The sequence below is a fragment of the Stegostoma tigrinum genome, chromosome 2 (genome assembly GCF_030684315.1).
Source record: "Stegostoma tigrinum isolate sSteTig4 chromosome 2, sSteTig4.hap1, whole genome shotgun sequence".
NCBI classification, from domain to species: domain Eukaryota; kingdom Metazoa; phylum Chordata; class Chondrichthyes; order Orectolobiformes; family Stegostomatidae; genus Stegostoma; species Stegostoma tigrinum.
Window position 1 is genome coordinate 22,567,440 of NC_081355.1, and position 13,973 is coordinate 22,581,412.

Sequence of the window (13,973 nt, forward strand, 5' to 3'; positions counted from 1 at the left end):
ATGACAACAGGGTGTGAAGCTGGATGAACACAGCAGGCCAAGCAGCTTCTTAGCAGCAGGAAGGTTGATGTTTCAGGCCTAGACCCTTCATCAGAAAAGGGGGATGGGGAGAGGGTTCTGAAATAAATAGGGAGAGAGGGGAGGCGGATAGAAGATGGAAAGAGGACAAGATAAGTGGAGGGGAGAAAGACAAGTTAAAGGGGCAAGGATGGAGCCAGTAAAGGTGAGTATAGGTGGGGAGGTAGGGAGGAGATAGGTCAGTCCGGGGTGAATGGACAGGTCAAGGGGGTGGGATGAGGTTGTTAGGGAGGAAATGGGGGTGTGGCTTGAGGTGGAAGGAGGGGATAGGTGAGAGGAAGAACAGGTTGGGGGGAGGGGATGAGCTGGGCTGGTTTTGGGACGTGGTAGGGGGACGGGAGATTTTGAAGCTTGTGAAATCCACATTGATACCATTGGGCTGCAGCATTCCCAAGCGGAATATGAGTTGCTGTTCCTGCACCGTTTGGGTGGCATCATTATGGCACTGCAGGAGGCCCAGGATGAGCATGTCGTCTGAAGAATGGGAGGGGGAGTGGAAATGGTTTGTGACTGGGAGGTGCAGCTGTTTATTGCGAACCGAGCGGAGGTGTTCTGCAAAGCACTTCACAAACATCCACTCGCTTTCCCCGATGTAGAGGAAGCCACAACGGGTACAATGGATACAGCATACCACATTGGCGGATGTGCAGGTGAACATCTGCTGGATGTGGAAGGTCTTCTTGGGGCCTGGGATGGGGGTGAGGGAAGAGGTTTGGGGGCAAGTGTAGCACTTCCCACGGTGGCAGGGGAAAGTGCCAGGTGTGGTGGGGTTGGAGGCGAGTGTGGAGCAGACAAGGGAGTCACGGAGACCGTAGACCCTCCGGAAGGCAGACAAGGGCGGGAGGGAAAAATGGCTTGGGTGGTGGGGTCGGATTGTAGATGGCAGAAGTGTCGGAGGATGATGCATTGTATCCGGAGGTTGGCGAAGTGGCCTGTGAGGATGTGGGGGATTCTCTTTTGGTTGTTATTGTGGGGGCGGGGTGTGAGGGATGAATTGCAGGAAATACAGGAGACACGGTCGAGGGCATTCTTGACCACTGCGGGGGGGATGTTGCGGTCCTTGAAAAATGAGGACATCTGAGATGTATGGGAGTGGAATGCCTCATCCTGAGAGCAGATGTGGCCGAGGCGAAGGAATCGGGAATAGGGGATGGCATTTTTGCAGGAAGTTTGATGGGAGGAGGTGCATGCTGGGTAGCTGTGGGAGTCGGTGGGCTTGAAGTGGATATCGGTTTCAAGGTGGTTGCCTGAGATGGAGACAGAGGTCCAGGAAGGTGAGGGGTGTGTTATAGATAGTCCAGGTGAACTTAAGGTTGGGGTGGAAGGTGTTGTTGAAGTGGATGAACTGTTGGAGCTCCTCTGGGGAGGAAGGGACAGCGCCGATACAGTCATCAATGTAATGGAGGAAGAGGTCAGGTTTAGGGCCAGTGTAGCTGCGGAAGAGGGATTGTTCCAAGTAGCCTACGAAAGAGGCAGGCATAGCTTGGGCCCATGCGGGTACCCATGGCCACCCCCTTTGTCTGTAGGAAGTGGGAGGAATCGAAAGAGAACTTGTTGAGGGTGAGGATGAGTTCAGCTAGGCGGATGAGGATGTTGGTGGAGGGGGACTGGCCAGGCCTGTGGGACAGGAAGAAGCGGAGGGCCTTTAGGCCATCTGTATGGGGAATGCAGGTGTATAGGGACTGGGTGTCCATGGTAAAAATGAGGAGTTGGGGACTGGGGAATTGGAAGTTCTGGAGGAGGTGGAGGACGTGGGTGGTGTCACCAACATAGGTTGGGAGTTCCTGGACCAAGAGGGAGAAAATGGAGTCCAGATAGGTGGAGATGAGTTTGGTGGGGCAGGGCAGTGCGGGGTTGGGGAACGATGATGTTGGAGGCTGTGGGTGGGAGGTCACCTGAGGCAATGAGGTTGTGGATGTTTGGGAGATGACGGTTTGGTGTTCGAGCATGGGGTCATGATCAAGGAGGCAGTAGGAGGAGGTGTCGGAAAGTTGGCGTCTGGCATCAGCGATGTAGAGGTCAGTGTGCCATACGATAACTGTGCCCCCCTTGTCCGTGGGTTTGATGGTGAGGTTGGAATTGGAGTGGAGGGAGCACAGGGCTGCCCGTTCTGCAGGTGAGAGGTTGGAGTGGGTGACAGGGGTGTAGAGGCTGAGGCAATTGATGTTTCGACGGCAGTTGGAGATGAAGAAGTCGAGGGAGGGTAGGAGGCCTTGGGGCGGTGTCCAGGAGGAGGGCTTGTGTTGGGAGGTGGGAGAAGGGGTCAGTAGAGGGAGGGTTAGACTCCCGGTTAGAGAAGTAAGCGTGGAGGCGGAGGTGGCGGAAAACTGCTCAATGTCCAAACATGACTGGTATTCGTTGATGTGTGGGTGGAGGGGGACAAAGGTGAGCCCCTTACTGAGGACTGACCGTTCACCCTCAATAAGGGGGAGGTCCCGGGGATGGGGAAACCTCGGCATGACTCAGTGTTGCTGTCTCCTCTGCAGCTGCTGGCTGTGGAGGCTGTGGGTGGAGCGATGTCGGTGTCAGTGGTGGGCGGAGTTGCGCTGGCATCAGCAGTGGGTGTGGTTCTGTCAGTGGTGGGCGGAGTTGCGCTGGCATCAGCAGTGGGTGTGGTTCTGTCAGTGGTGGGCGGAGTTGCACTGGCGTCAGCAGTGGGTGTGGTTCTGTCAGTGGTGGGCGGAGTTGCGCCGGCATCAGCGATGGGTGTGGTTCTGTCGGCATCAGTGATGGGCGGAGTTGAGTCGGCAGTGGATGGAGTTGCGACCACGTCCATGATGGGTGGAGCGGCATCGGCCGTGGACGGAGTGGGATAGGCAGCAGCAGCAGAGGTGACCGTAATATCTGTGGTGTTGGCCTTGGATATGGATGCAGTGGCTTCAGCAGCGATGGCATTCGCTGTCCCGGAAGTGGTGTTCCCGGCGGTGGCGGACATGACAAATGGTCAGTCCTCAGCAAAGGGCTCACCCTTGTCCCCCTCCACCCATACATCAATGAACTCTTCGGCCTTGAAACTGCTCGACCATGTCCTGAAGCAAACCAGGTACTACAGCCCCATCACCTTACTTAGTATCTACCTGCGGAACCAGATCATCCCCAATGGACTACAGTCCACATTCAAGCCTTCCCAATTTGACCCCAACTGTGACAATATCTACATTCAGAACATTGACACCCTTCAGAAGCGTTTCTCCCTGCGACTCCTAAAACTCACACTCACAGCGATGTGCTGGCATCTCCAGGCACTGCAATCCAGCCTACCCCAGCTCAGAGCCTCCCTCTCCCAGACCTGCAAAGGACCTCTCTTGTGTTTTTATTCTTCGTAGGATACACAACCTGAACTCACAATTCTACTCACCTTTACTGGGCACTAAAAACCGTAGGTACAGCAAACTTACTGGTGCCTGCCACTCAAAACGGGATTCCTCCACCTAAATCCCCAGCCATACCCAGGGCCTTCCCCACAATGTACCCATCGCCATTGGCCATGCAGCCACTGTCGGAGAACCCACCGAAGACGTCACATCCACCACCGCCGGCTACACCACTTCCAGGACAGCGAATGCCGCACCCCCATTTCCCTACCTACTAACCTCATCCCACCCCCTTGGCCTGTCCATTCTCCCCAGACTGACCTATCCCTTCTCTACCTCCCCGACTACATTCACCTCTACTAGCCCCATCCCCACCTCTTTAACTTGTCTATCTCCTCTCCACCTGTCTTCTCCTCCATCCATCTTCGATCTGCCTCCCCCTCTCTCCCTATTTATTTCCCCTCTTCCCCTCCCCCCTCTCTGATAAAAGTTCTAGGCCCGAAACGTCAGCTTTCCTGCTCCTATAATGCTGCTTGGCCTGCTGTGTTCATCCAGCTCCACAGCTTGTTATCACGGATTCTCCAGCATCTGCAGTTCGCATTATCTCTGGACGTGTGCCATGTTTACTTGCAATTGCAGTTGGATGAGGATTCCCAGAATTATGCTAAAATTGATATCCGGAAGGGTTTGTACCAATATATGAGTCTGCCATTTGAGGTATTATCAGCCTGTGCAATTTTTCTGTGGACGATAAAGAACATTTTACATTTCTACCCTAGCTTGCCATTTATTTAAATGATGTGCTAGTAACAGAAGACCAATAATGAGCAATTAGAGAATTGGACATGGTCCTTAAGAAGTTTCTCCTAAGAAGGTATATGTCTTAGAAGGGAAAACATGTGTTCAAGGCACAAAGTGACCTACTTGGGCTACTGAGTTGACAAGACCTGGCTACTCCCCTTGGTAGATAAGATGAGTGATCAAAGGTGCCCCAGCTCACAGGTCAGTACCAGATCTTAGTACTTTCCTTGGGCTGGTGAACTGTTACAGAAAGTTCATACCTGATCTGGCCTCCATTCTGACATCTTTGCATCAACTCTTAAAAAAGGGTTAGCATTGGAAATGGTTGCAAGGCCAAGCCTTAACCTTCGGGGAAGTGATGAAACAGCTATCATTGTCTAAGGTGCTGGCACGCTGTGATCCCAGCAGAGATCTGATTTTGACATGCGATGTCTCCCCATATGGCATCAGACAATATTAGCTCATAGGTGGCCCAATGGAGAGGAACACCCCACCGAAAAGTGTCCAGGATTTTGGCTAATGCTGAGCATAAATATGCCTAGATAGAGAAGGAAGGTTTGACAATCATATTTGGAGTCAGGAAGTTCAATCACTACCTTTATGCATGTAAATTTGTAATAATAATGGACCACAAATCCCTGCTAGGTCTACATAAAGAGGACAAGGCAGAGTTGCCCAGGCCTACGGGCGGAATACAGTGGTGGGCCCTAATATGAAGTTTGTCTAATTACAAGTAGGAACACTGTCTAGGAGGCCAAGTAGCAAATACGGATGCATTGACCCACCTCCCACTGGCAGATACACGACCAGTGGTGCCACCATTGGAAGAGTCCATAATAGTTTCAAATTTTCTATACAGACTTCCAGTCACAGTTGAAAATATGAGATTTTGGACACAGAAAGATCTGATCTTAGCAAAACTGAAACGGCTGATAGGGATGGGGAAATCCAAAGGAACATCACAACCAGAATTGAAACCTCTTTAGACTTTGGGAGACCGGATCACAGTAGAGGAAGGCATATCACTATGGGTAGCAAGGGCGATTGTCCCAAGCAAAGGTTGTCACCAGATATTGGATGAACTCCACTTGGGTCATTGAGGTGTTTCCAAAATGATGATGTTGGTGAGAAGTTATTCCTAGTGGCAAGGATTGGATACTGATATAGCTGCGTTGGAGGGGCAGTGCCCAGAGTGCCAACAAAGACAAAATGTACCACCAGCAGCTCTCCACATTTGTGGGGATGGTCGAGTAAGGCCTAGAATTCTTTACATGTCAGCTATGTGGGTCCTTTCATGGGCTCAATGTTCTTAGTCATTTTGGAAGCCCACTCAAAATGGCTAGGTGTGCACAGAATTCATTCATCAAACACTGGGATAATGATAGAAAAAAAATGCATGTGGGGAGTTGGATCAGTGTCAAGGACTCTCCAGGTGTAAATAAACAGTGATTTCATGACAGGGTACCAGTCTCTATAGTTATTTCAAATGCCCCCTTCTCTTAGGCAATTAAGGATAAGCAATAAATGCTAGCTAGCCAATGATGCTAACATCCCATGAACAAATTTTGAAAAGAACTATTCAAGAGAAAAGTTATTTTCTGTAGATTACAGTATGTGTTGACCAATGAAACTGAGTAAATGTTCTTTAGTTTCCTTGTTACAGTGACAGTTTTAACTGTTGAAATTTTGCTATGCAACTTCTTTTTATTGACCAGGGAAGTTTGGATTAACTTTTTCAGGCAAATAGTTCCATACTGACATTGTAAAACCTCCGAACCAGAAAGTGCTGAGAATCCCAAATCAAGCTTCTATTAACCTGACATGCAATGCTTCAGCACGTAGTTCTTCATTTTAGGGGACATCTTACTTCAGTGGAAACCAAGATAAGTGGACATAAGTGGAGAAGAGAAAATGTACCTGGATGCAACATCCACTTTGGGTTTGTTTGTGGTATGGCTGAGCCCTCAAAATATTACAGCAGAAACAAGAGCAGATGGGATGCCATTTTAGGTCAACTGTTTACAATGGAATTTGAAGTAGTTTTGTGTGAGCTTTACTAATTGGAATAGAAATGGTACAATGAAATCAGGGAGGGCCAAGGCTGTATCCCACTCCATGAGATGTCTCTATAAACACTGATGGTGCAGCAAGGTCGAGCGACAACAAAGAACATAGTACAAGGCATAGGCTGGTACGGGTGGAGGTGGCCCAGGAAGAGAGCCACAGAAGCATTGCCATGACCATTTGAATCTAGTGCAAGAAAAGTATCAAAAACATAACGAAGCCAGGAGACGAGGGCTGTTGTCGAATCATTTGTATCATCAAGTCATAGAGTCATACTGCACAGAAACAGACCCTTTGGTCCAACTAGTCCATGCCAAACATAATCCCAAAATAATAAAATGTGAGGCTGGATGAACACAGCAGGCCAATCAGCATCTCAGGAGCACAAAAGCTGATGTTTCGGGCCTAGACCCTTCATCAGAGAGGGGGGTGGGGGGAGGGAACCGGAATAAATAGGGAGAGAGGGGGAGGCAGACCGAAGATGGAGAGTAAAGAAGATAGGTGGAGAGAGTATAGGTGGGGAGGTAGGGAGGGGATAGGTCAGTCCAGGGAAGACGGACAGGTCAAGGAGGTGGGATGAGGTTAGTAGGTAGATGGGGGTGCGGCTTGGGGTGGGAGGAAGGGATGGGTGAGAGGAAGAACCGGTTAGGGAGGCAGAGACAGGTTGGACTGGTTTTGGGATGCAGTGGGTGGAGGGGAAGAGCTGGGCTGGTTGAGTGGTGCAGTGGGGGGAGGGGACGAACTGGGCTGGTTTTGGGATGCAGTAGGGGAAGGGGAGATTTTGAAACTGGTGAAGTCCACATTGATACCATTAGGCTGCAGGGTTCCCAGGCGGAATATGAGTTGCTGTTCCTGCAACCTTCGGGTGACATCATTGTGGCAGTGCAGGAGGCCCATGATGGACATGTCATCTAGAGAATGGGAGGGGGAGTGGAAATGGTTTGTGACTGGGAGGTGCAGTTGTTTATTGCGAACCGAGCGGAGGTGTTCTGCAAAGTGGTCCCCAAGCCTCCGCTTGGTTTCCCCAATGTAGAGGAAGCCGCACCGGGTACAATGGATGCAGTATACCACATTGGCAGATGTGCAGGTGAACCTCTGCTTAATGTGGAATGTCATCTTGGGGCCTGGGATAGGGGTGAGGGAGGAGGTGTGGGGGCAAGTGTAGCACTTCCTGCGGTTGCAGGGGAAGGTGCCGGGTGTGGTGGGGTTGGAGGGCAGTGTGGAGCGAACAAGGGAGTCACGGAGAGAGTGGTCTCTCCGGAAAGCAGACAGGGGTGGGGATGGAAAAATGTCTTGGGTGGTGGGGTTGGATAGTAAATGGCGAAAGTGTCGGAGGATGATGCGTTGTATCCGGAGGTTGGTAGGGTGGTGTGTGAGAATGAGGGGGATCCTCTTAGGGCGGTTGTGGCGGGGGCGGGGTGTGAGGGATGTGTTGCGGGAAATACGGGAGACGCGGTCAAGGGCGTTCTCAATCACTGTGGGGGGAAAGTTGCGGTCCTTAAAGAACTTGGACATCTGGGATGTGCGGGAGTGGAATGTCTTATCGTGGGAGCAGATGCGGCGGAGGCGGAGGAATTGGGAATAGGGGGTTGGAATTTTTGCAGGAGGGTGGGTGGGAGGAGGTGTATTCTAGGTAGCTGTGGGAGTCGGTGGGCTTGAAATGGACATCAGTTACAAGCTGGTTGCCTGAGATGGAGACTGAGAGGTCCAGGAAGGTGAGGGATGTGCTGGAGATGGCCCAGGTGAACTGAAGGTTGGGGTGGAAGGTGTTGGTGAAGTGGATGAACTGTTCGAGCTCCTCTGGGGAGCAAGAGGTGGAGCCGATACAGTCATCAATGTACCGGAGGAAGAGGTGGGGTTTGGGGCCTATGTAGGTGCGGAAGAGGGACTGTTCCACGTAACCTACAAAGAGGCAGGCATAGCTGGGGCCCATGCGGGTGCCCTGGCCACCCCCTTAGTCTGTAGGAAGTGGGAGGAGTCAAAAGAGAAGTTGTTGAGGGTGAGGACGATTTCAGCTAGGCGGATGAGAGTGTCGGTGGAGGGGGACTGGTCGGGCCTGCGGGACAGGAAGAAGCGGAGGGCCTTGAGGCCATCTGCATGCGGAATGCAGGTGTATAGGGACTGGACGTCCATGGTGAATATGAGGTGTTGGGGGCCAGGGAATTGGAAGTCCTGGAGGAGGTGGAGGGTGTGGGTGGTGTCACGGACGTAGGTGGGGAGTTCCTGGACCAAAGGGGAGAAAATGGAGTCCAGATAGGTGGAGATGAATTCGGTGGGGCAGGAGCAGGCTGAGACGATGGGTCGACCAGGGCAGGCAGGTTTGTGGATTTTGGGAAGGAGATAGAAACAGGCCGTGCGGGGTTGGGGAACAATGAGGTTGGAGGCTGTGGGTGGGAGGTCCCTTGAGATGATGAGGTCATGAATGGTGTTGGAGATGATGGTTTGGTGCTCGGGTGTGAGGTCATGATCGAGGGGGCGGTAGGAGGTGGTGTCGGAGAGTTGGCGTTTGGCCTCGGCGATGTAGAGGTCAGTGCGCCATACTACCACTGCGCCACCCTTGTCTGCGGGTTTGATGGTGAGGTTGGGGTTGGAGCGGAGGGAGCAAAGGGCTGCCTGTTCTGCGGGGGAGAGGTTGGAGTGGGTGAGAGGGGTGGAGAGGTTGAGGCGGTTAATGTCTCGACGGCAGTTGGAGATGAAGAGGTCGAGGGAGTGTAGGAGGCCTGGGGGTGGTGTCCAGGAGGAGGACTTGTGTTGGAAGCGGGTGAAGGGGTCAGTGGAAGGAGGGTTAGGTTCCCGGTTGAAGAATTAGGCATGGAGGCGAAGACGGCGGAAAAACTGCTCTATGTCCAACCGTGACTGTTATTCGTTGATGTGTGGTTGTAGGGGGACAAAGGTGAGCCCCTTACTAAGGACTGACCGTTTGTCCTCAGTCAGTGGGAGTCACCTTTGTCCCCCTACAACCACACATCAACGAATACCAGTCACGGTTGGACCGAAGATGGAAAGAAAAGGAGATAGGTGGAGAGGAGAGTATAGGTGGGGAGGTAGGGAGGGGATAGGTCAGTCCAGGGAAGACGGACAGGTCTTCCCTGTCCGTCTTCCCTGGACTGACCTATCCCCTCCCTACCTCCCCACCTATACTCTCTCCACCTATCTTCTTTACTCTCCAGCTTCGGTCCGCCTCCCCCTCTCTCCCTATTTATTCCAGTTCCCTCTCCCCATCCCCCTCTCTGATGAAGGGTCTAGGCCCGAAACGTCAGCTTTTGTGCTCCTGAGATGCTGCTTGGCCTGCTGTGTTCATCCAGCCTCACATTTTATTATCTTGGAATTCTCCAGCATCTGCAGTTCCCATTATCTCTAATCCCAAAATAAACCAGTTCCAGATAACACGGTGTGGAGCTGGAGGAACACAGCAGGCCAGGCAGCATCAGAGGAGCAGGAAAGTTAGTGTTAACTCCAGGAGAGTTAACTCGTTCCTCCAGCTCCACACTGTGTTTTCCCTGACTCCAGCATCTACAATTCTTACTATCTCTGAGTTAGTAATAAACTAGTTCTACTTCCCTCCTCCTGGCCCATATCCCTCCGAACCCTTCCTATTCATGTACTTATCTAAGTGTCTTTTAAACATTGTAACAGTGCCCAGATCCACCACTTCCTTCAAGAGTTTCATGCCACACATGAACCACCCACTGTGGAAAGAAGTTTGTCCACATGTCTTTTTAAAATCTGTCTCCTTAAAAATGTGCCTCCAAATCTTGAAATCCCCCATCCTAAGAAAAGACACTTACCATTAACCCCACCTATAGCCCTCATGATTTTATTAATCTCTATAAGGTCATCCCTCAATTTCCCATGCTCCAGTGAAAAAAGTCCCAGCCTATCCAACTTTTCTTGTAGTGCAGATCCCTAAAACTAACTCGAAAATCACACTCATGGCCATGACTTCTCAGATTTGCTTAAGTAATAGTAACACGACTGTTCCATTTTGATGCAGTTCCTCACCTCCTCCTTTGTCTACCTATCCTTCCACAATCTGACCCCATCCTAGTCAACCTCTTAGTTGTTAACACACATGCTCTAATACATTCAGGTGACACACATGATACCATTGCCAAATGGACACCCTCAAACATATACTATACCCAAGCCTTAGGTCTGTCCCATCTTATCGGAGGAGAAATGTGCACAAATTGCAAGAGAAAGGGTGAGGACAATTGGGAAGGTCCAGCCCAGAACACCAACATAGAGCTCACAAATACCAAACAGGAGCCTTTGGAGGACAGTGACACGTCAGCTTCCCTGAGCATTAGGGGTAGTGCAAAAGGATGTGTTCATTTGAAATCACATTCAAAATTATTGAAACGAGTCACCCGGATCCAATGTGCTTGATTACTGAAATAGGTATGATGGGTCAGGGTGATGGTTGGATCCTGTTTTTCAAATTTGATTATTTAAACCCCTCCCCACTTAATTCTCTTCAATCTGTCATGAAGGGGTAATATAGTCTCCCTGCTGTTTGTGCACAATGGTTTATGTCAGCTAAGGTTATCTGGAGTAAGATGGAAAAAAATAGCATCTTAAGTTTGTGATAAATATTCCCTGTACTATTAACGAGCAAAACTGGCTTTCAGTAACTGAAGTTCATTAAAGCACTGCAGCTTTACTTGGCTTGTTTTTGGTTTAATTAGTTTAGTGTGGAGGGTGGGTTCAATTCCAGTTTTCCTCGCAACTTAGAGCCATCTCAACCTTGAAGAAGCCACTCTCTTATTCAGTGTCTACCCAAGGAACATAGTTATAGATTAAATATTGACAAGTATAAGTTTTAGCCCTTATTAGGTAGAAAGCAAGAAATGGTTAACAGTGTTACCAGTTCCATTAACCTCATTTCAAACTGAAATCGCATGATGTTACACAGCATCCACTGGAGCTGTGGACCTGCTTGTCTCCCTACATAGTTAGCAACAATCAAATTAACACACAAGCTCTTGTTCTCTAACCAGTCTTGAAATAGTATCTTATGGCACAGCCCTCATTTCAAGTATTAGGGTTTATTTGTTCATTAATTCAAGGAGACGCAACTACTTTTAGCATGATAGAAGACCTTATGGAAGAGATAATGTGGCAGATATTTTGATGTGATACAATTCTGGTTTAAATAGACATGTATAAGATTTTCAAGGAAAAAAAGACATTTGGATGGTGGTGCAATTGTAATGCTATGTGATTAGCAATCCAGCAGGCTAGGCTAAGGAGGTGAGTTCATGAAAAATCCATCAGGTTCACTAATAATCTTTGGGGAAGATATTTACCTGGTCTGTCCCACATGTGACTCCAAATTCACATCTTATGGTTCATGCTTAATTGCCCTCTGAAATGGCCATGTAAACCATTCATTCAAGGGTAATGTAAGGTAAAGAACAAATGATGGCCCCACCAGCAACACCCACATCCTGTGGAAGAGTGAATAAGTAGACTAAAATGGAAGGCAGAGTCTGGAAGGAAACATATGGCTGGTGAGTTTAACCTTTTCTTCCATTCATGAACACATTTAAATTGTATACTCACATGTCTGGGAAAATACCAAGATCATTGCAGATTAAAACAGTTTAAAACAAAGAAAGAACAAGTACTGTTTGTGTAAAACATTGTTCTGTATGTTACTTTGTGCATTCTCAGGAATGTATTTTTAAAAAGTGTCATGAATGTACCTTGTCTACAGCAGATACCTAGTTAGTTGATGTCCTGATTTTTAGATATAAAAAAATCATAGTTACCAAAAAGGAGCAGCTTAAAACTGCTGAAAACAACGGTGAACAATAAAGTGTTCTGGCACATATTGCTTACTTTGTGTTAATAGGCAAGATAAATAAAAGATGTTACTTACATTTTTCCCTTTTAATCCAGGGATGCCATCAATCCCATTCTGTCCTGGACTTTCAGATGGACCCTGTCATTTGATTGGGACAAAGAAATATTAATTACACGTGTATAAACAATTCCTTTGTTCAAATATTTAGTTCTGATTTGAAAATTGTTCAGTAATTCTAAAAATATGAAATTTTAGAAGACTTTTCTTATTCGTGCCTTTTGCATTTAAAATCCTAATTTAACATGGGATTGCAAAGGGCTCGTGGCAAAAAAACATTGTGAACAAATGTTTTCAATTTCTGAACTCAAGAGCAATTAGGGATGGCAACAAATGCTGGTTATCCAGCAACACCCACATCCTGCAGGCAGAACATATGAAACATACACAGATGTAAATTCATGAGGAATCAGATGTCATTTTCTCTATGGAGAAAAATCATTAAAGGATTTTGTGATGAATAACATGTCAATAAGCAGTTCATGAGTATAAATGACATGCATGAGTACTGGCGCTTAGTTACCAATCAGTTTTGTTATTCACAGCAGGCGAAATTATTGCAATTATTCTTTTCATGTCAACTCATGGAACACATTCTCAAGGTATTCTGCACTCAGTTATTTTAATATAAGTGTGCATCTGTTTATTTTAAAAGTTTGAAACGACTTGATGGAGCAAACTCAGAAGAATATATTGAGCAAGAAATCAGGTAAGTTTTGATAATAGAAAGAACTGCATTGGTAGAGACTATATCTGGGAGCCACAGCACAATGGTGTTGTTCAATTTAAGCCAGACATAAGGAAAAATTCTAACTTTTGTTCTTTGAAAATTAATTTTCCATAGATTGCTGGATGCAGGTCCATTTAACTTTTTTTAAGGAAGATGTAGATGGACACCTGAGTCAGAGGTTATTATGGATAGGTGCAAATGTAAATGTGAGATGGCAATCAAATCAGTCAAGAATGACTATTGAATGGCTAAGCAATCTGAGGGGCTGAATGGTCTACTCATGCACTTAATGTGTATGTTTGTACATATGTAAATAAACATGTGACCTCTGACAACAAGAGGGACAAGGGTAGTGGACGCAGAGGAGTACCACCACCTATAAGATAGTCTCTAAGTCATGCACCATCCTGACTTGGAACTACATGACCTGTTGCTGAGTCAAAGTCATGGAACTTGCAAGGGAACAACAATACTTTTTGTTTATGTTTATTTTGTTATGGCTAGGCCAACATTTATTATTCATCCCGAACTACTGTTCACAAAGTGGTGGTGAGTTACCTCTGGAACTGGTGCAGTCTTTGTGGAGTAGGTGTACCCATTGTGTTGTTGGAAAGAGAGTTTCGGAATTTATGACCAAGCACCATTGAAGAAAAAAGTGTACATTTCCCAGCCTGGATGACATATGGCTTGGTGGGGAACTTATAAGTAGTGGAGCTCCCACATATCTGAAACCTTTTTGTATAATAATGGTTCAATTCTGCTCTTTCATTTGACACTTTCCCTAATATTTCAAGAGATTTCTTGTGCTCATTATCTTCACATAAGAATGTGTGCAATTCTTCTTCCATTTGTTTGTTCCCATTTATAAATTCCCACATATCTGACTGTAAGGGTCCTGTATTTGTCTTTATTAATCTTTTTCTTTTCGCATTTATAGAATTTTCTATGGTCAGTTTTTATGTTCTTATAATGTTACACTCAGGCTTGATTTTCCTTCGCTCAATAAAACTTCTGTGCTGTTTTGCTGAATTCTAAAATTTCCCAAACCTTAGGCTTGCTACTTTTTCATACAACTTTGAATGTCTGCTCTTTGGATCTAATATTATCCCTAACTTTTGTT

General features: G+C 47.6%; 1 protein-coding gene across 2 annotated transcripts in view; it reads right to left on the reverse strand.

Annotated features, from left to right (window-relative positions):
* The window catches only part of LOC125462503 (collagen alpha-3(VI) chain-like), a 146,759-nt gene that overhangs the window by 43,682 nt on the left and 89,104 nt on the right, over positions 1-13,973 (reverse strand). For both annotated transcript variants that reach the window (XM_048552613.2, XM_048552623.2), the window contains one exon: positions 12,142-12,204. In XM_048552613.2, coding sequence (XP_048408570.1) covers positions 12,142-12,204 — 63 coding nt within the window. The remainder of the gene's footprint in view (positions 1-12,141; positions 12,205-13,973) is intronic.